The sequence below is a fragment of the Hydra viridissima genome, unplaced genomic scaffold (assembly GCF_058129835.1).
Source record: "Hydra viridissima isolate aposymbiotic clone 2 unplaced genomic scaffold, HvirCarnegie_v1 scaffold_12, whole genome shotgun sequence".
Classification (NCBI taxonomy): Eukaryota; Metazoa; Cnidaria; class Hydrozoa; order Anthoathecata; family Hydridae; genus Hydra; species Hydra viridissima.
Genome location: NW_028324311.1, coordinates 8,415,137 through 8,438,639, shown reverse-complemented (window position 1 = coordinate 8,438,639; position 23,503 = coordinate 8,415,137). Strand labels below are relative to the sequence as shown.

The 23,503-nt window shown below is 29.0% G+C and overlaps 1 protein-coding gene and 2 pseudogenes across 10 annotated transcripts in view; 1 reads left to right on the top strand and 2 right to left on the bottom strand.

The window, feature by feature from the left end:
* Positions 1-22,445, bottom strand: part of LOC145194564 (DNA topoisomerase I, mitochondrial-like) — a 29,316-nt gene extending 6,871 nt beyond the window's left edge. For 3 of the 9 annotated variants that reach the window (XR_016445552.1, XR_016445551.1, XM_090068567.1), the window contains exons 1-10: positions 14,132-14,340; positions 12,727-12,754; positions 11,396-11,445; positions 11,060-11,173; positions 10,229-10,326; positions 9,281-9,338; positions 8,966-9,025; positions 1,452-1,541; positions 1,140-1,200; positions 302-504 (exon numbers count right to left, since the gene is read on the bottom strand). Coding sequence is in view for 4 of the 9 variants with exons in the window: in XM_090068567.1 (XP_089924693.1) it covers positions 302-504; positions 1,140-1,200; positions 1,452-1,541; positions 8,966-9,025; positions 9,281-9,338; positions 10,229-10,326; positions 11,060-11,173; positions 11,396-11,445; positions 12,727-12,754; positions 14,132-14,152 (783 nt within the window). In the remaining 5 variants the exon portion in view is untranslated. Of the gene's footprint in view, positions 1-301; positions 505-1,139; positions 1,201-1,451; positions 1,542-8,965; positions 9,026-9,250; positions 9,339-10,228; positions 10,327-11,059; positions 11,174-11,395; positions 11,446-12,726; positions 12,755-14,131; positions 14,341-22,186 lie in introns of those variants that run through there. The other 6 variants (XR_016445549.1, XR_016445550.1, XM_090068566.1 and 3 more) reach the window with 3 other exon arrangements.
* LOC149881090 (uncharacterized) lies at positions 14,556-16,624 on the top strand (annotated as a pseudogene).
* Positions 16,721-20,042, bottom strand: LOC149881089 (uncharacterized; annotated as a pseudogene). The gene is made up of 2 exons (XR_016445554.1): positions 19,179-20,042; positions 16,721-19,075 (listed from the first exon to the last, which is right to left on the bottom strand). The product of XR_016445554.1 is annotated as an uncharacterized LOC149881089 (transcript).
* Positions 22,446-23,503: the final 1,058 nt, after the last annotated feature.

Genomic DNA, 23,503 nt, shown 5'->3' with positions numbered 1-23,503 from the left:
CAGTTCTTGAAAAACTTGTCAATAGAATGCCATGAACGGTCACAAAAGCATTAAAGGTTTAAGGAGGATTTTTTTTATAAAAAAAAAAAAAGGTAACCATTTTTTAAAAAAAAAAAAAAACATTAACACTTTGAAGAATTATATAATAGATTTGTAAAACAAACAATCTTTAGAATAAATATCTTTATACCTTATCATAGCTTTAAACATTTTTGATGAATTTTCTAAATTTTGGGGATTACTTATTAAATGTCCAGAAACTTTTGATTGGCAGTGTAAAAAATAAAAAATTTAAAAACACCTTCATAAAATAAGAGTGCATTTCTTTGAAATCACATTTTGCAAGGGATTTAATGATATTGCGCTCATCTGATGTCATTTCCTTACGCCAATCTTCAAAGAAATTTTCATTAAAAATATCTTTTTTTACATAATCATGGTCCAGCATTTTGGCATAAAAAGTAGCAACTTCTTCTGCTGGTATACTTAACTGCATTGGTTTACCTGTAAACATAAAAAAAGTTGAATTATTCTAAATGATTTTCAATACAAATTATTTAATTTCAAAAGTCAGTTTGATAAAATAAGAAGAACCTCTGTAAATGCAAAAAATATGGAGTGTAGTTGTGGTTACACTACATCAACATTCTTAATAACTGGAATGTTACTTTTTATATTCCATATTTATTTCTAAGTGTGATTCCAAATTTGTTTTCAAGTATGCAAGTACATTTTTAACAAAATCAGAAAAATGTACAAATTTAGAAGATTGACATTGTTTTATTTTTACTCACACATTGTTTCTTATCAAATAGAGAGCCAAATAATAATTAACTATACATGCAACCCCTTCATGGATTTTTCATTAGTATATTATCTAAGAGATGGAAAGAATATTTATAAAGATCTAAAAGAAACGATGTAAAGAATAATTATAAAAAGCTTAATGATTTTTTTTAAAAAAACTAATTTTTATATTTCTTTTATATATCTTAACATTTATGTACTCCAACACATTATGAATGATTTTTGTTTAAAAGTTTTCACAAAAAAAAAAAATACAGAGTGAAGTGCATAATGACTGATTGACAAATATTTTCATGTTTTCCAAAATTTAAGCAATTTTGAAAATGTCTTACCATCATAGTAGAACTTTACATCTTTTGGCATTGGTTCATACTCAGGTGGGAAATAAGGACCCTTTGAATAAAATTAGAATGAGTTAATAATATTCTAATGAACACCAGTGTGCTACAGCAATACTTCTTTGACCTACATTTGGATGCCAAATCCTTATATATTTCAGCATGGAACTTACATTATGCAAACAGAGTTAGAACATAAAAAAAAAAGCTAATCATAATTTTTGCAAATAAAACTGTTAAAACTACTTTTAAAAAAATTATTAACAACATTTAATGTTGTTAATTTAACAACAATTTTTATTTTACCTGATGACTAAGTGTCTTCCATTTTATACCGTCTTCATGGGGATTCTCATCCCACCAACGCCAGACTTCTTCTTCTTCTTCTTCTTTTTTCTAAAGAACATAAATCTAACCAATAACAGGAATAAAACAGTTTAATAACTATAAGAGAAAATTTTTATTTAGAATTAAAAATGTAAATAAAGTTTTTTAAAAGGGCATATAATCCTGAAAGATCAGTCAGATCCTTGTGAAAACCATTGGTCCTGGATGAGAATAATTATTGTGGCAAACCATTCCAATATGTTAATCAGAAGAAATTCTATTAATGGGTTCTTTTTAAAACAATTTGTCAAATAAAATATATCTATAATATAATAAAAGAAAAAAATATGTATTATCCTAATATATAGATAGTAGGATAATATATGAAGACCTCAGTGAAAAAACCAGCTTTTTTTGTGTGAAAATCATGCTGTTTCAAGATCTTTTTTTTTTTTTTATTAAGTTTGATAATATCTTCATCAACTGCATTTAAAAGCTCTTGGTTAGTGTATTTTATATTTACAATGAACTCATCACAAGCTAAACAAGTGTCTTTTTGTGGAAAGCCAAACCCATTATTAAATTTATTGTTAAAAACTACTCTGTAAGTTTCATATCCTACTTTAACAGTTGGGTTAGCATGTTTGAATAGTTCAAACATTTTAGAGACATTTAGATCTTCAGATAAGTAAATTTTTTTAGTTCTTCCAAAAGCATAATGAGATGACCTTCTCTGAAAGAAGATACAGTACAATCTCTCTAATTCGAACTCATGGGGAAAAATAAAAGTTCGAATTAGAGAGATTTTCGAATTATAGAAAGTTGATTTTTTATCAAATATTCTGGTCAAACTACAAATAGAGATGAAAAAATAAACAAATAGTGATTCTTAGGCCTAAATGCAATAGAGATTATGTGTTTTAAACTTTTTTATTTAAAAGAAAAACTCAGTAATTGTAGATCGCCTTTTTTGAATATAAGCTCATTTGTTTGAAAAATTTAAGTACAGCTTTGTTGACATGATAATACGTATCAACCTTCACCCGTTTAGCTAAATTTCCTTGACGAAAAGCGTCAAAGATTTATCTTTATTCTTTTTCCAGGTTAAAAGAATGTTTGGTGGAATATCAAAGATTTTCGAAACCTATTTGTTTTTCCTTTCTCCAATTCTAGTAAAACATCATGTTTCCGCTTTAAATTGGTTTCTTCATGCAGTCTCTTTGATGCCATGACATTTTTTAAACAAAAGATAATAATTCACTTTAATTGTTTTTCAAAAACTCAAAACATTCGAAATTTGAAAAAAGAACTAAACGGTTAACCAGCTTTTTACTCGTCAGAAAATAAAAAAATAGATTTACAGAGAGATTCTCACTAAAGGGTCCAAAAAATCCAATCGAGTTATGGAGGTTTTCAAATGATAGAGATTCGAATTATAGAAAGTTACACAAAAGAATTTCTTAAGCGCATGTCACGGTGACTTTACATTTAGTCGAATTACAAAGATTTTCGAATTAAGGAGATTCGAATTAGAGAGATTGTACTGTATATGTTTTTGGATAGCTTCACTGTCACTTTCGGTTATTTTGTGTGGCCGATTTTTATGTTTGCCTCTTCCATTAATTAGAGGGCGACCTAAAAGAACAAAATTACATAATATTTATATATACAAATATATAAATAGTTTAGTTCAAAACTTAAAATATTATAAATAACCTCTTTAACTATTTACTAACCAGTTGTAGCAACTGATTTCCTTATTGATTCGATCCTAGCTTTTGTCATTACAAAAGAAGACATCATTGCTTTTATGCAGATTAGAACTTTAATAGCCGATTGTGCTTTTTGCACCCATACACAATAAGAATATGAAAAATTGTGTAAGTAAGTTTTATCTGCATTCTGTCGTGGTCTTCTTCTGTAATGTTTTGGATTTTTATTAGTGTGGATGAGTACGCGCCCTGGCTATTTTTAGATGAATATTCATTAAAGTTCTTAATTAGTTCAATCCTTTCCTCACTTCTAATATTTTAAAAACATGCAAGTCGAATACAATTACAGTCTGCCCTAATAATGTGGCTCAATAAATTGTGTATTTTTTTTATATTTTTGGAATTAATATTAATCTTCCTTTTTCTTGATTTTTCTGTAACCACCGGACTATCATTACAAGCCATTTTGTTTTTTGTTTACTTTTTTCCGCGGCTTTTTATTCAACCAATACTTGAGGTATTAAGGAATCACGTGATTTCCTAAACTATAAAAACTTCGGACAACGCAGGTTATTCCAAAAGTAACCCTCAACATCACAGATTGTTCCATTTGGTCATGTTTAATTTTATCCTCTTTTTAATGAGTGGACTAGTTTTCTCACTTGGTAATTAAAATAAAAGATGAAATAAGATATACTTGTTTGAAAAATAATAACTCAAAAATTCTAAAAATGTGACATAGGTGGTTTTTCCACTGAGGTCTTCATATATTTATCATACTAATTATTTATAGAATTTCTTTTAACATTAGCAAAATGTTTTGCTAAATGACCAATTAATTTTTACAAAGTACTTAATTGATGGTTATATGCGATTAACACGAGGGGATATTTGATGGAACATTCCGTGGAACATGGAACATGAACAAATATTCTCTCGTGTGAACGCAACTTGAACAAAAAGCCAGAACAAATACATGTTCTGGAATATTTCTTTATTTTCCTATTAAAAAAACACGGTGCCAATTTTAACTATCTTTAATGTATATCCAGAAAAAGCGTGCACCTATATGTTATTACACAATAAAATGTAACAGATGAAAGTGTCAAGAGTGTAAACTCAGTGTTGCTTGATTTATTATTAAATGATTGACTGCAAGATTTATATTTAATGTTAAAGCAACTCAAACATTGTTTGAGTTGCTTTAAAAGTTGTTTGAAACAAGGCTTTTTATAAAGTTGATGTTAGGTTGTTAGCTTAAACTGAAATATGATTTACCTTGTGTTATTCTTTTACTATTGTTAAAAAGAAGATGTGTGACACTTTCAAAATGTAGTAGGCTTAAAGTAGTCTTAAAGTGAAATAAAAAACTTGTAGTGAATAGTCTAGAGGTTAGGCCTATATCTCTTCTAGAATATACATGACATAATTACATTGTGTGCAAAAGTATTTAGATACATAAAAAATTTATACCAATTGTAAAGTTTAACCTTTAATTCAATTGTCAAACATTTCTTTGTTTTTTTTTTTTTGCCAGATTCAGTTTACTTATTCTTTTTAGTAGGTGATAGACTAATACATAATATCTATTAAACTTAAAATTTTCACAATGTCTCAGCATGTAGAACAAGACATAATTAATGCCAGCATAACTAATACAGTTCTTGTTGTATCTCCTGTAAATAAATTTGTATGGATATAGCTAATACAAGCAAATTATTAGATTTATGGAAAAATAATATTAACAATAATGACAATAGTAATAATAGTAATAATAATGATAATGATAATAAAAATAGTTAACAGCAGCGGGTGACAACTGAAAAACAAGACTGGATTTAACGACTCATATCTCTTTTAAGGTATAAATGGAAAAATGTTTTAGAAAGTATTTTTATTCTAGTTTTTAAATATTTTATGTGTTTTTATTTTTTATAGAAAAATGAATAAAAAACAAAGTTCAAAACAAGAAGAGACTAGAAAATGTGTGTATGAATTTTATTTAAATTACAGAAATGCTGGTAAAAAGTTCTCTTATGACCATTTTAAAACTGAGAATATACCTAAAAGTACTATCTACAAGATAATTAAATGTGCTGAAAGTGTATTTGGTCAAAGAGTTCAAGGAAGTGGAGGAAAGGAATCAGAAATTCAAAAACCGTAAACCAATGATTGATGATGAGTCTTATTTCACATTCAATCATTCCAGTGTCATTGGAAATGATATATCTTATACTAGGAATGTAAAATCTACTTCATCTACAGGTAAATATCAAAAAAAACAAATTTCAAAAAAAAAAATTTTCTATGGATTGCTTTTTCTGAAAATGGCATTTCTCAGCTCTATTTTGTGCTTGTGGACTGACTGTAAATCAAAAAATCTACTTAAACAAATGCATTAAGAAGAGACTTATTCCATTCATCGATAAGTATCATTCAGATAGGGCATATGTATTCTGGTCCGATTTGGCATCATCACACTATGCAAAAACAGTAATCGCATACCTAAACAAGAAAAAAGTGCATTTTGTTGAGAAAGCAGATAACTCTGAAAATTTGCCAGAATGTCATCCTATCAAAAATTTTTGGAGTATTTTAAAAGGCCTTATCTATAAGAATATTTGTCATGCAGAAAATCTTAAAGAATTACGCTCTAGAATCAAGTATTGCTTTCATAAAGTTGATATTGAGCTCATACAGAGTTCAGCTCAGTCTATACCAGGCCAGTTGATAAAGTCAGAAGGAATGGTTTAATTGAAAATAACTGATTGTATAGATAAAAACTAGAATAAAAATACTTTCTAAAAGATTTTTCCTTTTTGTTTTTCCTTACACCTTAAAAGAAATGTGTCGTTAAATCCTGTCTCGCTTTGCAGTTGTCACCTGTTAAAAAAATTTTACTTCTCGCAGACTATTATCAAAAAGTTATATGCAAAAAGTATAACTTTATTTTATTTTAGGGAAAATTGCTGTATCATAACGATTTAATTTTGTTAACATAAGTTAACGTTAATTTCAGTGATATTCCTTTTATGTACTGTCAAGCCGATTTTACGTGTGAACTCTGCAAAGAACATTTTGAAGAACATTTTGTTCCGGTAATATTTCTTCCGGAATAATGTTCCACCAAACGTCGCTCATGTGAACATGGTATTAGTGAGGGAAGTCATGGTAATCTAGTTTTTAATGCTTAGAAGCTAATCACAAACAACCTAAAGAAATTCATTAGGTTCATGTAACAATTGAATTAAAAGTTTTAAAAAAAAAAAAAGTTAGAGCTCAACTTTTAATTACTGAACAAATAAAAAGTTTTTACTTAAAGTCATAAGACAATCCAAATCCTTTAATTCAGCTCAAATTCAAGGCTGCAGTGGAAAACAAAAAAAAAAATTTATCTGATGTGTGAAATTTCATAACTGATTCTAGTTATAGTTTTGATACAGATGCCAACAACACCATCAATTTATTTCTATCAGTTCTAGCTTTTGAGATATTCAAGTTTTATGATTTCATTATGTTAACAGACCATAGTTTACGAGTATATTTTTTCTGGATTGCATGCATTAATTGTTGAATTTATTAATGAAAAATTTGTTCTATTCTATTTCAGATTTTGTGATATATTGAAAATTAGAAGTTAAAAGTTTTTAACATGACATCATTATGAAAATGCAGAAATGATCCTGATGTATTTTGTTTCAGTAGTGGTGAATACATGTTCTATCAGCATTGAAAATCGGTTACAGACTTTGTTAATAAAGCATATTTAGCTTATTTCAAAGTTAAATTAAAGGACCATGATAAATATATATATATACACACACACATACATACATACATACATACATACATACATACATACATACATACATACATACATACATACATACATACATACACACACACTTAACCACAAAATTAACGCACCACTTATAAATTTCAAAAAATACTATATTTCCCAGATTTATCAATTACAAAGATGATGATAATGTTTATTGTTACGCCTTTTGGAGGTTTTATTCTATTTCCTTTATTCAATTTCCAAATTATAGCAGCTTTTCATAAGTTGCATGTTTTTCTGTAATTTGAGCAATACATCTGTTCACAATGCAGCATTCTAGACGAGATTCAAGTCGTGATGAATGTGTTGAAGTTGTTACTTAGTCCAATAAAGGATTAACAAACCGCCAACATAGTAGAAGATTTGGAGTGTGTCATACAACAGTCGGTAGGGTTCTACAAAGGTTTTAAGAGACCAATGATCATGCTAGATGACTTGGCCAAGGAAGATCAAGAGCTACCAATGCTGTGGAGGACCAATTTTTAATGCTTTGAACACATAGAGAACAGTTCACTACTGCATGAAGTCTACAAATACAACTTGCTGAGGTTCATGGAACTGCTGTTAGTCAAGATACCATAAGAAGACTTTGTGCTTTAAGTTCACCACCTTGGACAGCAGCTGCTGGTCCCAAATTGTCTGTAGACCGCAAAAGAAACAGACTGGCTTTTGCAAGGAGCATATGAGTTGGTAAATACATGATTGGCGACAGGTCTTATTTACAGATGAGTCGAGGTTTTGTCTTATAAGTTCTGATTGCCGCCCAAGAGTGTACAGAAGACCAAGCAAAAGATATTTTGCTTGTAGCATTCAAGAAACCACTTTATATGGAGGCGGCTCATTGATGGAATGGGACGGAATATCTTTAACAGCTCGCACAGAGCTTTTTATAATTGATGGTGGATGTCCGACTTCTCAACGATACATAGCAGACATTTTAGAACCTTTTTGTGGTACCTTTTGCATTGTTCATTGGAGATGGATTCCTTCTTATGCAGGATAATGCTAGACCACATACAGAACATATTGTTACTGAATACTTAAATAAGGTTAATACTGAAGTTTTGGAGTGACTAGCTTGCAGTCAAGACATGAACCCAATAGAGCATCTTTGGGACCTAATAGGACACCATGTTAGAAGCTAACATCCACCACATAACAGCCTAGACGAGTTGCGACAAAGTCTTTTCTGCGTGTAGGAAGATATCCGTCAAGAAACAATTAGATCTCTAATTGAAAGTATGTTACGGCGCTGTCAGGCTGTAATAACATTAAGAAGTGGTAACATTAGTTATTGATAAGTCAAAAATGTTTCAATTTAAGCTGTATTAGTGTGCATAACAATGATAATCCTTTTACTTTATTTTGTTAAACGAACCATATTTTTAGTTTTAGTTTGTTTTTTTTTTCATCATTCTCAAAGTCAATTTTATTATTATCATCGAAATAATTGTGTTCATGTGTTCTATTCTCAATATGTTTGTCAAAATATATGATAATACTGAGAACAACTAAAATAAATCGAAATGTATAAGTGGTGTGTTAATTTTGCGGTTATATGTGTATGTGTGTGTGTGTGTGTGTGTGTGTGTGTGTGTGTGTGTGTGTGTGTGTGTGTGTGTGTGTGTGTGTGTGTGATTGAAATTTTTTGTATTATAATTAGATATACATAACAGTATTGTAATACATACATATGGCATCAAGTCACAAGCCTTAATTCCGTAATATGATCTGATAGGAGAAAACTGATTTCATTTTTGAAATGTATGACCCCTAAATTTTCTAAAAAAGGTCTAAAATTTTAGACACCAAAAGTTGTGTTCCCCAGTGTTATTTTTAAAAAAAATTTACCTTAACATTAGAAGATATAAAAGTTAGTTTTTAAAAAAATTATATAAAAGAAGAAGAGAAAAAACTCTATTAGCTGAAAAAATACAAACCACTTTTTTTGAATGCTTTTCTTTCTCTTGTGTTTGCTTTTTACTATTCTTTTTTTTAGCCTAAATAAGAAATGTATTAAAAAAATTATTTCAATAATAAAAAATTTATTTAAGTAAAAAACGAAATATTACACACACATACACAAATATATTACAGTTTAAAAATATATTATAACAATAAAAAAATATTATTATAGTTTAAAAAAAATACTTATTACAGTAAAAAAAGATATTTATTACAGTAAAAAGGACAGAAATTTATTGATATCTGCTGCCATATTATACATTTATTGAATGGAACTGAAAAACTTTTACTCTTGTATCTTTAAAATCATTATTTTCACTTTTTCTTTCTGTTCCTTCAACTTTCACTCTAAAAAGAAAAGTTAAAAAGAAGAATTAACAAAAAGAATTATTGAGAAAATTAAGAAGAATTAACAAGAAAAAATGCATTAGAAACAGATGCCTGTTACTTTTTGTCTATATACTATTAGAACAAACTGCACCTACATACTTTTCTATTAATATATTTAAAACTCAATGTATCAATTGTAAAGAAACATTGTACAACTGGTAAATTGCAATTGCTGTATCTTTTTTTTTTTTTCAAAATTTAAGCCTGTACTATACCATAAAGTATTTTTTAAAGATCAGATTTAAATCTGATCTTTAAATGTTTGTAGCAAAAATTAAATACAATTTAAGGTATCTCCTGTTTTTTACAAAACTATTATGGAAAATAGCATTTGAAAAGACTTATATCAAATTGAATTCTGGCTTTTTAGAAGCAATTTTTTTGAAAAAAGTGTGATTAGATGATAATACTACAATTTATAAATATGAAAATTTGAATTAAAAAAGACACAATATATTCTTAACTTCTACAATTTTCTTTTGCCTTTCTTATCTCCCTTTCCTGCAACTTTCAGCATTTCTAAGATGACACTTTTGTGTATAATATTATTTAGATTCAAAAATGGAAACAGCTAGCAAATTGTGCATGCTATGAAATGATAGATCTATTTGATGGATTTTCAAAAATAATTTCCCACTTAAAGGTATAATTTTTTTTTTTTAAACTTGACAACTTCTTTCATTTTTACAGTTTAAAATGAAAAAAAATAATTCAAATTTTTAATAATAAAAATAGAATTCAAATAAAACTAATAATAAATTCACTTTAAATAAAGATTAATGCTTAACAATTTTAATGTATAAAAAATGGTTTATAAAACTTGTAAAAATGAAAAAGAAAATGAGTACTTTTTTTTAAGAGGTTGGTCATCATCACTGTCTGATTCTTCCTTCTTTACTTTTTTTAAAGAATGTCCATTAGAGAGAGAAGAATGATTTTCTTTTTTCTGTAAAATAGATTTAACAATAATGATTTTAAAATAATGTAATTATTAAAATACTTGTATATAGGTATTATTTAATTTTAAAAAAACTTGAAACTTATTGTAATTTCTGGAATAATTGTTTCCCTTTTTTTTCTTTTTTTCCCAGAATAAATTTGAATAAGCACTCTCCCCATTCCTCTCCCTGTCTAATAAATTCAAGTAAAAAATTTTACAACATTCAAATTCTCACTGTAATAGTTTTAGAAACTCAATATCAACATTTGATATTTTCATTTATCAAACACTTCTTGAAACATTTAAAACTTCAGATGGTTTATCCATAAGGAGATTACAACAAATCAAATAATCTTCCAACATAACACATGTGCACAGATTGACTAAATTCATTTACTTTGAAATCTGAGAGCATTACTCATGGACACTACAGTTGGGGAGTTATGATATTGCTACTGATCAATAAAGATGACTGAAAAGTCTAAGGAGACATTATGAAAATATCAAAGTTTGTGCTTATACATTTATAAAAAAGATTGTCAAGTACTATTCAAGTTTTCTTAAAAATACAACAGATGGAAGCCAGCTACATTTTACATATTCAAGATAATGTAAGTTGGTCTTTAAATTGTTTATGAAGTATAATAAAAAGTACAGAACCTAACTACTTTATCGCAACATTTAAATCCAGACTTTATAGTTAAATTGTTTCATCTAATGATAGAATAAAATGACATACATGGGTCATCGACTCTTGCTTAACATCATTTGTTTGCAACTTTATTGGTGAGGCTATATCTTCTTTTTTCACTTTAGGAATTTTGGGTAATTTCTTTATAGACTGAGGAGTATTCTAGAATCAAAAAATAAAAGAAACATAATTATTTCTAAAACATTTGTGTCAAACCATTTAGTTCAACATTTTTTTTATGAAGTTTGTAAATCTTTAATGAGCATCTAATTTCCTAGACTGAAAATAAGACATTTGTCAAAAATACTATTACAATAATACTTTAAAAAAATGGCTGCATAAATCAGAAAATTGCTAGCTTATGTGATTATTATTGTTAATTACCCCAGCAAGAATATTGATTTCTTTTGGTATTATCTTTCCATTGTTAATGTCTACAAAAAAAAAAGATTATTATTAAAATTATGAATTAAGAAACAGAAATCAGAAATTTAGTAAATGATATTAATTAGACAATCTCCTGACAATGCTTACTTAAACTATATTTACCATATATTTAATATTCAATTACTTTATATACATATTTTAGAACTTGATTAACTATATACAGATATATTCAAAATCTCACTAACAGAAAAATATACTAAGATATTACATAGCACAGATTCTTTTACTGATTTATAGAGTATTAGGTTACATCACTTGGATTTATGGTAAAAAAATGATTCCACTTATTTCTTGAAATATGATTTTTGATTGCTTTGTATGCCTTGAAGCACCTTTAATTAATTTCACTATAGTGGCAATTGATCATGCAGCTACAGGAATTTCAATACCAATATAATAAATATAAAAATACCAATATTACAAAGTGATGGCCATGCCAATGATCTCTACAGTAAAAACTTACACCATTTAAACACTTCAATAACGATATCAACAGCTACAACTTTGCTGTTGGAATCAACATCACCACAGCAGTGATCTTCATAGCTACAATTTTTTTAACGTAAGATTTGACTAAACTATGATCACAAAAGCAGTGTTTCAGTAGCAAGCACTGCTGTTAATCGTCTCAATAGCAATTCCCAAGGGTATGAGCACTTCAGTTGAGACCCTAGAGTCCAAAAAGACTATTGGTGATAAGTGTTGATGTTATGATCATGCTTGTAGCGATAATCATTAGATATTATCACTAGAGTAATCTCAGAGCTAAACTACTATAATAACTATGGTTAATAAAAATTGCTGCAGATATCCCTACTACAAGCAGTAATCCAGTAACTGCTGTGCCAATAATCTCTTTACCAGAATCAGGTAACATCAGGTTAAAATCAAATAATTTTTTAACTTCTTTTATAGATAAAACTTATTGAATTCAGTAATATTATTTGATTATCAGTAAGACAGCCTAAAATACAAATCCATAAATGACAACTCAAATTTTTTTTTTTAAAGCAAACAATCTGATATTTTTGTTGTTCATTTATTTAAAAATAAAACAAACTCTTAGAGAGTGTGACCAAAGAATAGTTTAATTACAAAGTATTCTTGAATTCAAGTTAATCAAAATTAAAAAGAATTTCACAAACTTTTTTCAAATATGAACTGGATATTTTTTTGTATATTATAACAAAAGACAAAGATCAAATACTATTAAAACACAATATATTAAAATATAATAAAACTAAAATGTAAACATAATGCTTACTGACCAGTTGTTTTTACATCCTCTCTTTTTATCTAAAATAAGAGTCATCAAGCTAAAAGAAACTTAGTGGTATATATAATGGTTCCTTCAAAAACAGCTAGAAAACTTGGAATAAAGTTTAAAATATTTACTTTTTGAGTAAAAAGTTCTGAAAATGTATAAAAGTAAATAGATTTGTCTTACATAAAGACAATATACAAAGCAAAAAACAAAATACAAACTATGTAAAAAAAAAAACCAAATTAAAAAACCAACAACACATTAAATAAAAAACAGGAAGACAATCTATTAAAAGTCATCAAATTTGACAATAATCCTTATTGTCAGGTTAATACTAATATTTACTTCTTTTAAATCTGATATACTTGTTTTATTTAATACTAGTTGGTTTTCATTACATATTTTTCTTAATTTTAGAGATTTTTGTTATTAAAAATTTGTTTATTTTGATATTCATATTTTTATTTTAAATCTTATTCTAAATTTTAAATAAATTTTTTGAAACATTTTATTAACAAAGTTTTCATATTTTTTTTTACTGAAAATTTAAGTGTCATCAAATCAGTAGTTTTACTCAATTTAGTAAATGGTTTTTAATTAATGTTTATTTGTAATTAATGGTCAAATATAACTAAATTTATATTATTATGAGAGTAAAAGTTGATTTGTGGAACTCTAAATAACAAAAAATAACAAAATATTTTTTTAATACATGTTTGTTGATGGGTCATCTTCCTGGAGTAAGAAAATAAACTTTAATTTTAAAATTAACTGATAACAATCATGGGTCAAGGAGTAAGGAAACATACATTAATTTTAAAATTAACAGATAAGTTTGCTCTGAGAATTTGATATACACTACTTAACATAAACTATTAAAAAAATACTTTTTAAATATACTGACAGATACAAGTTCAAAAAAAACAAGATGAACTGAGTTAATATTTAATGTTATGCTACAATACTTAATCTGGAAAAGAATGGTGCCTTAAATATTAAACATAAAACAAATTTACTTGAAAAACATTGTATTCTCCCTCTCCCTTTCTCTCTCTCTCTCTCTCTCTCTCTCTCTCTCTCTCTCTCTCTCTCTCTCTCTCTCTCTCTCTCTCTCTCTCTCTCTCTCTCTCTCTCTCTCTCTCTCTCTCTCTCTCTCTCTCTCTCTCTCTCTCTCTCTCTCTCTCACACACACACACACACACACACACACACACACACACACACACACACACACACACACACACACACACACACACACACACACACACACACACACAAACACACACACACACACACAAACACACACAATTAGAGTTGCATAAAAATAGCTATTTAACTAAATTACTTACGAGTAAAAAAAAAAACACTTAGGTAAAATTAAAAATTTTGCGCTTTTTGCGAAAGTATACCTGATTATCATTGCCATTCATAATGAATATTGAACAAGTATAAAATGTAAATATAATATATGTAAATATAATATCTTTGTTCTATCTCTGCTATGGGTATAGTACAAGTTCTTTACGATTGATTTTGAAGAACTTCTGGTGGCACTTCAGATGAATGGAAAGTCTATGTCGGCAAAAGTTATTATGCGCATGCCCGTATGTTGAAAGCCTTTTTATATAAAGCATTTTCTTTTAAGTATAAGTCGGGTCCAGGTAACAAATTTTATAGTTGATGACAAAAAGAGAAATCTATTAAAAATTCCAAAAACTGTTGTCCCATCAGTTCATTTTAACACTGTAAATTTGTAAAATTAAAGAACTTGTTTAACTTATGATCGTTTATGAAATATGACTAAATAAGCGGTTACAATTCCTTTTTGATAAAATGGGTTTCATCACAAAAGATCTAACCGGCTCAAGATTTCTTTACATTTTGTTTTACATTTTTTATGACATTGTCTTCTTCAAATACTTCATCATGTGTTTGGTTGTAATAAATTTATTCATATCATCAGGTATTTTGTCTTGTTTTGGTCTTGCAAACTTTTTCATTTTGTCTTATGAGGTGATCAGAGCTTTAACACACAAATAAGTCTGTCTCAATATGATCTGTATATAATTTTATTTGTTATAAATTAGGATTGTTCCATTTATATTCCTAATTACTATTACATTAAAATAAAATTTTGACCATTAGATATCTTTTTTTTACTTCTTTAAAACATATTTATAAAATCGACTTATCAATTGAAATATTGTCTTAAATTTCTAAATTATTAATTGTTAGTGTGACTGTATCTATGAGTATGATTCTTTTGTCTTAAGGAGCTTAAACTATAAGGTTTGTATACAGGCCTTAATCGAGAGTAGATTGGGGTTTGATCACCCTCTACCACCCTAATGAAAAAAGAAAATAAAGCACTTTTCTAATAGGAGGGCAAAATTTCATCCCCCTTCTTTTTTCGGAAGCTTCAGATTTGCTAAGCATAATTGCCCTTTCAATATTTTCTGTTTCCAAATTTTTTTCTGACTTTCAACAGCGCCGCAAAAAAATAATTTGACTTTTATTCAAATTTCTACTTAAAAAAAATCCCGAGGAAACTAAATAAAGATGAGGAGCATTCGTCAAATTTGGCAAGTTTTTCGAGTTTTTCAATAGATGTTTGTCCAATTTTTCAAACAATTTCAGTTCAAGTTCTATTTTTAACCAATTAATTCAAGGGAGTTTCACAAGTTTATCAAGTTTTTAATTTTTGACAAAGTTATTTAACGAACAAAATAACTGTTTGAGAATATAAATCAATCCAATACTGAACCGTCATGTTATTAACATGATGTTAACCAGAGACTGCCTTTGGGCGGGGGTTGGATTGAGGAATGAGTGAGGTGATCATAGTTTTAAAATATTTTTTAGGGCCTCATAGTTTTAAAATTTAAGTAATATAACAAAATTCATTTTTTAATAAAAGTATTAACATCATGACATATTTGCTCTTTTCTTTGGGTTTGGGGTTTTTGAACAATATTAGAAAAACATACCAACCAGAATATATATACCATAACGAGTATATACACTGTATATATACTCGTTTTTTCCAAAGTGCTTTGGTTTTTTAGCTTTTATTCAGTTCTGTTTTGTTTCTCCATCCTTGTTGGCGCAGAAGAAAATTACTGTATTAAACTCATCAGATAGTAATTATCACTGGGAGAAAGTTTAAATCTGGTCATAATAAGAGAAAAAGAAAACTTAAGGAAGAAAAATTCTTCGCCACTCAGAAGAATTCAATTTTTCTTCACCTAAAACCTCTGACCGATGCAAATACTCAAAAGAACACTACTAATTTTACAGATTGTCCTCATCCTGATGATAATTCTCATCTTGAAGACTCATAACCTCAAGATGATTTTACAATATTCATGTTCCTAAAGTTGATCTAGATTCACTACCATATTGAGAAGACAATCCAGGTTCAGTATAGCTTAAAGAAACAGTAATGGGATTTATAGACCTAAACTTAAAGATGATCTATAGATGTTCCAGAAAATAATATTGTTGAAGAAAATGATACGTTTCCATCAACATTACAGTAAGTAGAAAAGTATTTTTGTATGACAACTAACTATAAATATTTATTCTCAAATGAAATGCTGAATGCTCTAATTATTTGTAGCCTAAATATACTTAGATCAAACTCTATTATTATTTATTATTAAATTTTTAATATTATTATAAATTGTTATTTACATTATCATAAATTAATATTATTATATTATACTATTATTATTAAATTTCCTTAATCGTTTCATTTTGGAAAGGAGGATCCTGTTCTTTGGTCCAAATTCTTAATTAATTCATTTAGAGAAATTCTAGTTCAACGAGGTCCTACAAAACTAAAAGCCGAAGATTTTTTTAAAAGAAAATCTTCCTCTTTCAGTTTTATAGGACCTCGTTGAACCAATTAATTTATTATAAAGGACATTTTCCAAATGGGGAAATCTACGAAAGAAAATAGTTAGTTTTATCCAAGCATTCAAACGGCCTACTTTTTTTTTCTGCAAAATTTTTTCAATTAGAAAAAAGAACACAAAATTAGCTGAGAATGGATTCTGATTAAAAACATTTATTATCAGATCTCAAGAACCATGAAAAGTCCCTAAACCACCAACAATACTTTATAAATTGAATTTATATGGTTAATAGAATGAAGTAAAACGAGACTTTCAAAAATTGCAATTTAAACAAAATCAAATTAAAAGTGGAATATTAGTATAATATTTTGAAGAGAATAATATCAGTTATAAAATTTCTTGCCTCTCACAATTTAGCTTTTCTAGGACAAACTAATAAATAAACAAACTTGATTAAAATGATTTCAGAAATTTACACATCAAGAGCATCTAAGAAAAATTAAATTACACGAAGTAAGCGATCACTATCTTTGTAAAAACATTCAAAACCAAATTATTTAACTTTTGGATTCAGAGATAAAGAAATCGATAATTTCAAACTTTCAGAATGCAAAATATTGTTGCGTTTAAAAAAATGTCGCACTGTAGACTTACAGGTTTCACTGTTGTAAAAAATGACCAAAAACTACTTTGAGCTGACCCGAGAAAACTGCTTTGACAGGGTGAAACTACAATGTTTCCTGACTCCAAAAATGTAAAATTTGAAATCTAACTATTTCGTCCGAGAAAATAATTTCGATTTTTAGTTTTTAGTACTTTGCACAATAGGGCGAAATGACAGCTTTTCAAATTTTGCATTTTTACAGCATTCAAAAACTCTTCAAAATAAGCATTTATTACTCCAAAACATAACTGTCTAAAATTCACTTGAATAATAGTTTATTCTGACACAACTGATATAGTTTTTCATTAACAAGATGGAAATAATAAACACTTTCTTAAATAATTCTTTTAGTTATTCTAAGCCAAAACACAAAAACAACCTCTTGATTCTAAACACATAAAGAGCAAATGGTACATAAAATAAATTCTTCTCAATATTTGATTCTTCACAAATGCTTGCTGTTGTAGTCCACAACACATGAAAGAAGCCTCTTTGCATACTCAGGATGATTACGGTCTCTTTTGTATCTCTGCCAATGTGAGCTGAAATTATGATGCATTGATTCTGTTGCCTGCTCACTAAAGATCCCCAAGGGAGCCCTTTTGATCTCAATGAATTGCTTCACATGGAAGAAAACAGCATGAACTTTTGGAGTCACACTGATGTTCATGATTGCCAAATATGAGTCTCTGAAGCGATCAATTTTTTCAGAAAAGTCATCCTCCAGAACCATACCAAAACATGCTGTCACCACAGACTTAAACTTTCGAAGGGCATCAATGATTCCAAAGACTTGAAAAGCAGACTCAGTCTCTGCAATTCTTTGAAGGAGGTCAAGATTGCTGAGAAGCTTGTGACAGGCATTCCCTGCAAACTGCCCACCATGGTATGGTTCTTGTTGAATGTGGAGAGCTGAGGGCCACTTGACAACATTGGGCCAAACTTCTGTCATGGGTTTGTACATGTGATTGACCACACCAAGGAGAAGATGGAGTTCCATTGGTGGTATGAGCTCCAAGATGAGTTTGTTTTCAGAACCAGGTAGCAAAGGCTCATGCACTACATTGCCAAAAGATCTTGCCTTTTTGATATCACCACCAGACTTAGCAAACTCTTGATAACAGGCAACAAGTGAGCCTAGTGTCCTCAAAGATCCTGATTGAGAAAGATGCTTTGATTCTGTGTTGCACCAAGAGCAAGGGTGAGTACTTGCATGGCTCTGAAGGCCACAAAGGATGTTATAAGTTTCATGTCGCATGAGACAACAAAGTTGACTTTGTCTAACTTGATTAAAGACAAGATCTGCCTCACATTTTCAAAGTTTTCTGGTAGTCCTTCTGATAAAGCCCCAAGCATTTGACGCTTTACACTACTGTCTTTGGCAGTCCTCTGAGTTAAAAGTTTTTTCCGTGGTGGTGACCTTGAATCACAGTGAGAATCCAACTCCATGATGCCAAGAGAAACTTTCAGAAATCCTCCACCTCCATCAATTCCCAACTTGACAATATGATTCTGGAAAACTCTTCGAGAAAGCAGGACTTCATTCAAAAGCTCGGCAAGATCCTTGCAATGCACAACCACAAAGTTAGTGGAGTTACTCTCTGATAAAACTTGGATGCTGGTTTGAGTAAAAAACTCAGACAACTGTTTGCCAATGGCTTCAAACTTAGCTAGAAAACTAGTCTCCACAATCTTGGTGTCACTGACTCTGTTGATGGTTGATGCCAATTTCTTCATGCCAAGGTTGGACAGTCCTGTGTTTAGCTGAACTTGTACAAGATCTTCAGTTTTGATGCTGGGTTCAGGAAAAAGAGCTCTTGCACTTGAGCTTCCTAAAAATGAAATTATATTAACACTTTTTGTAATTTTAAGTTTTAAAATTAAAGGTATTCCCTCTGAACCTGCCATCTTTATATGTATATATAAAAGTATCACCTGTTTTAACTCTAAGTGGTGGGCCGCCTTTAGGATGCGATATTTTGGCAGTACCACCAGGTGTGGAAGGTTTAGTAGAGATGACTTGAGTAGCTATTTGCTCTGCAGCGAGTGGATCAGCTGTAGTTAGCTGCTTGAGATTCTCTCTAAAAGTGAATGGAGTGCACTGATGTGGCAGACCTCTTCCAACTAGAATCAAACAATCACCACATCTTTGAGGGGTACAATCTTCCACAGGTTTAGAATAGTCGACTGGGCTCTTCTCATTCAACTTCAAATGCCCAACTTGACAAATAAGACAGTTGCAACCTTGATCTCTTGTTGGTGGTCTAACTTTTATAGATGAGAAAGGAAACAAAGGTGGCAGGTTAACATCTTTTCCTTCATCTTTTCTCCGAGGAATTGTTCGACATGAGTCACAAATGCCTCTTGGCACTCTGGTATCAGTCAAATCAAGACTTGTATGGTAATGCTTGAGGATCTTTTCAACAAGGAACTGTGTCAACTCTCGAGAGCACTTCTTCAGACACAAGACACAGACAGATTTCCGACAATCTTCATGATTTTTTGAAAAATTTGGCATTTTGAAATTTTTCTCACACAACTGATAAGTGAAACACTTTAAATAAACATGTTCACTGCCAATTCCCGGAATTTTTAGCTTGTTTACAATTTTGATGCAAAACTTAAAACAAACATGTTCACTGCCTATTCCCGGAATTTTTAGCTTATTTACAATTTTGATGCAACAAAATGTTTATAATATAGTTCAACCATGAAATTGTAGGTAAAATTTTATCTTCTGAGTTAAAATAAATACAAATTATACTTGCTATATAGACTGTTATGTTTTAGAGTAATAAATGCTAATTTTGGAGAGTTTTTGAATGCTGTAAAAATGCAAAATTTGAAAAGCTGTCATTTTGCCCTATTGTGCAAAGTACTAAAAACTAAAAATCAAAATTATTTTCTTGGACGAAATAGTTAGATTTCAAATTTTACATTTTTGGAGTCATGAAACATTGTAGTTTCACCCTGTCAAAGCGGTTTTCTCGGGTCAGCTCAAAGTAGTTTTTGGTCATTTTTTACAACAGTGGTTTAGCGAGATATCAATTGAAATTGACATGTTAGAAAAGATTGATATTAGTGCATTAATTGAATCATTTGCAAATATCAAAGCACGTAAAGTCAAGTTTCAATAAAGTCATGTTTAGAACAACAACTTTAATAAATATGATTAAAAATATCTACATTTTACAGGAGGGCCTCACACTTTCATCTTACCCAGGGTCTCCAAAGTTCAAAGCCAGCCTCTAATGTTAACAATTGTCAAGATCATGCTAATAACTTAACTCAAAAAGTTAATTGAGTAATATTTAATTGAGATATGAATTTCATTTTTCTTTTAAGAATAATGCAAGAATTAAAAGTAGAAAAACTAAACTTTTTAATTAGAAAACATAAAGTTGATAAAATTGAAAAACTCGAAAATTTCATCAACTTTTTATGTTCACTAAATTTATTGTATTTTTAGAAACCAGTCAAATATTTTCTTCAAGTTTTGCAAGTTCAAAGACTTGATAGTCAAATAGCTCAAGTTAAATCGAGTTTTTCAAATTTACCAAGTTTCAAACTCGAACTTGCATGTCCCAAGTTAATATGACTGCCATCTTCTTCCTCTACAGTGAGAAGTCCGCATAAAAGTTGCAAATCATGGAGAGCAATATGAAATGAATAACACATTCTAAGTTCCCATTAATCCACAGTGATTTGTAGATAATAACACAATAGTAAACTAAAAGTATAAATGATATAAGTATGTTGTATTTTTTGTGGAGCTTTCGAAAAACTATTTAGATAAAATTCTACTGTAGTAATGCATTTAACTTATTTTTACTATTCTATTATATACTATTCTACTATAGCAGTTATTCTAACTTAAAATTTCTGGTAATGTAGAATAGTAAATGATTTGCAAATGAATTAAAAAACCCATTTACCGTTTTTTCCTTCCACGAAAAACCTTAAATAGATTTACTATAACTATCTTTTTATGTAAAATAAGATAAAGAATTCACTAGTAAAACGTAGTTAAATATTAACCCATAAACAACTCTACTAAAAAATCTGGATACTTCAAACTTCATTTAAATGCAAATAAAAAGTTATATTACGAAAAATTCGACGAAGAGGCCTTCACTGAATCAAGAAAATGTTAAACCGATCTATATAAAATTATTCCACATAACATATAGGTATAACATACATAGGTTCAATAAATTCCTTTTGTTCCTAAGAAAATTTGTAAAATATTTGATTAGAAAAGTATTTAAAATCAGTTGTAAAAATGTTTTAACGTAGTTGTATTTTTAATCTCAGTAATCCCACCAAAAATTTACAAATCTTGGTATTGTGAGGGCGGTTGATTTAACTATATTTATTATTATTATTATTATGTTTTCTTCTTTTGCAGTAAAGGGGAAGGGGAATGGGAAGTTTGGGTTTGGTGTTGTTTGGATTAGGTATATGGAGGTTGGGAACTAGGTAGATGGTCTGGGGAGTATTTGGTTAGGAAAGGGCTAGGTTTAGGAATAGTTTGGTTAAGAATGGGCAAGGTCTAATCAAAAAAGGCTTAACTTAAATTCGCCGTCCTCAGTATATTCTATAATATAAAACTCAACAATTGTTCTATTAATGTGTAATGGTAAGCACTCTTATATTTGTGTGACGTAAGTGTAATAGCGCGGATATGCTAAGGCGCGCGGTAAAGGATCAAACTTTTCAATAACAATATTTAACGCATATAGTAATAACAACAACAATATTAATAATCGAAATGCAAACAAAAGTACTTACTACTGGTTCTTCTTCTCTTACTTATTTTTCTTAATAAATATTCTCAAAAATTCTCATCAATATATATTCTCTTAAAATTAACTCATGCAAATATCAATAAATCAATATAGATAATAACGCTTATTTAAAGTTACTCAAATATCTTTTCTTACCAATTCTTCTCGTAAGTTTCTCTTTAAAATCTTCGTAAATACTTCTCATAAAATTCTCTTTAAATCTTTAAAAATCCTTTTTTCATAAATTCCTCTTTTAAATCTCTTTTCTCATAAAATTCTCTTTTAAATCTCTTACTCTTCTTAACTCTTACTTTGCCATTTTAAAACCTCTTCAAAAACTGTTCTTCAAAAACTCTCTTCAAAAACTGTCTTCCCAAAAACTGTCTTCCCAAAAACTGTCTTCTTTTCTTTTTTTGAGCTTTTTATAGTTTTCGGTTGTTTACCGTTTTGCTACTTATTCATCATTTATTTATATGACAGGTTGAATAAGTTTCCGTGCATACATCTTTTCTTGGTTGTTGTTTTTTTTTTTTTCTTTTTCTTTTCGCTTTATCGTTTATTCATATGACAAATTCAATAGGTCTCTGTGCGTACTTCTTTTCTTGGTTGTTGTTACATTTTACTCTTCTTTTCGCTTTATCATCTTATTCATATGAAAAATTCAATAAGTCTCCGTGCGTACTTTTTGTTGGTTGACTCACTCTTTCTGTCGAATATTATATGAGTCGGGTAAAACTTAAAGATAATGTTTTTTATCATTTTCCCTCCTCACAGTATTAAATCGAGTAAAAATTAATTTTAAAATTGCAATTTGAAACAACAAAGTTAAGAATCTTGTACAGTATTTATAGCGTATTTCAAAAAATAATGTTTTTCTTTAGAGACCATTTTCTGTTTTAATAATCTCTTTGAAGACCATTTTTTGTTTTGAGCAGAAACATTTATTATGTATATATTTTACTGTTTCTGTTCGAAACAAAAAATATAGTTAGGCTTTAAATGCGTAAAAACTCAAAATGTTAAATAAATTTTTTAGTTTACATACATTTAAAGTCCTAACTATACGGGCAGAGGTTCGCATGGTGGATGGCTCTATTGCTTCAGACATAATTCTATAAACATTTTTTTGTTTATTATAAAGTTTATGTGATTTTGTGGGATTAGTATCCAGGACCTCATAATGCTGCAGTAAGTTAAGTAAACTGTATACATAGGAAAAATCAATTTTTTCAACGATTCAGTATTTAGAAACGGTTTAACTTACATGGTAATGTTCTTGGAATTGTTATTTATAGTGATTCCCATAGCAACTCCAGCAAGCACACAACGTTGAAACAACGTTGAAATAACGTTGATCAACGTCGATCAACGTTACTTCAACGTTGTTTCAACGTTGTGTGCTTGCTAGGACTGTTTATCCAGTATCTCTCCGAAGTCGTCTGAAAACAAAATTTCAGAAGATTCAATTTTAAG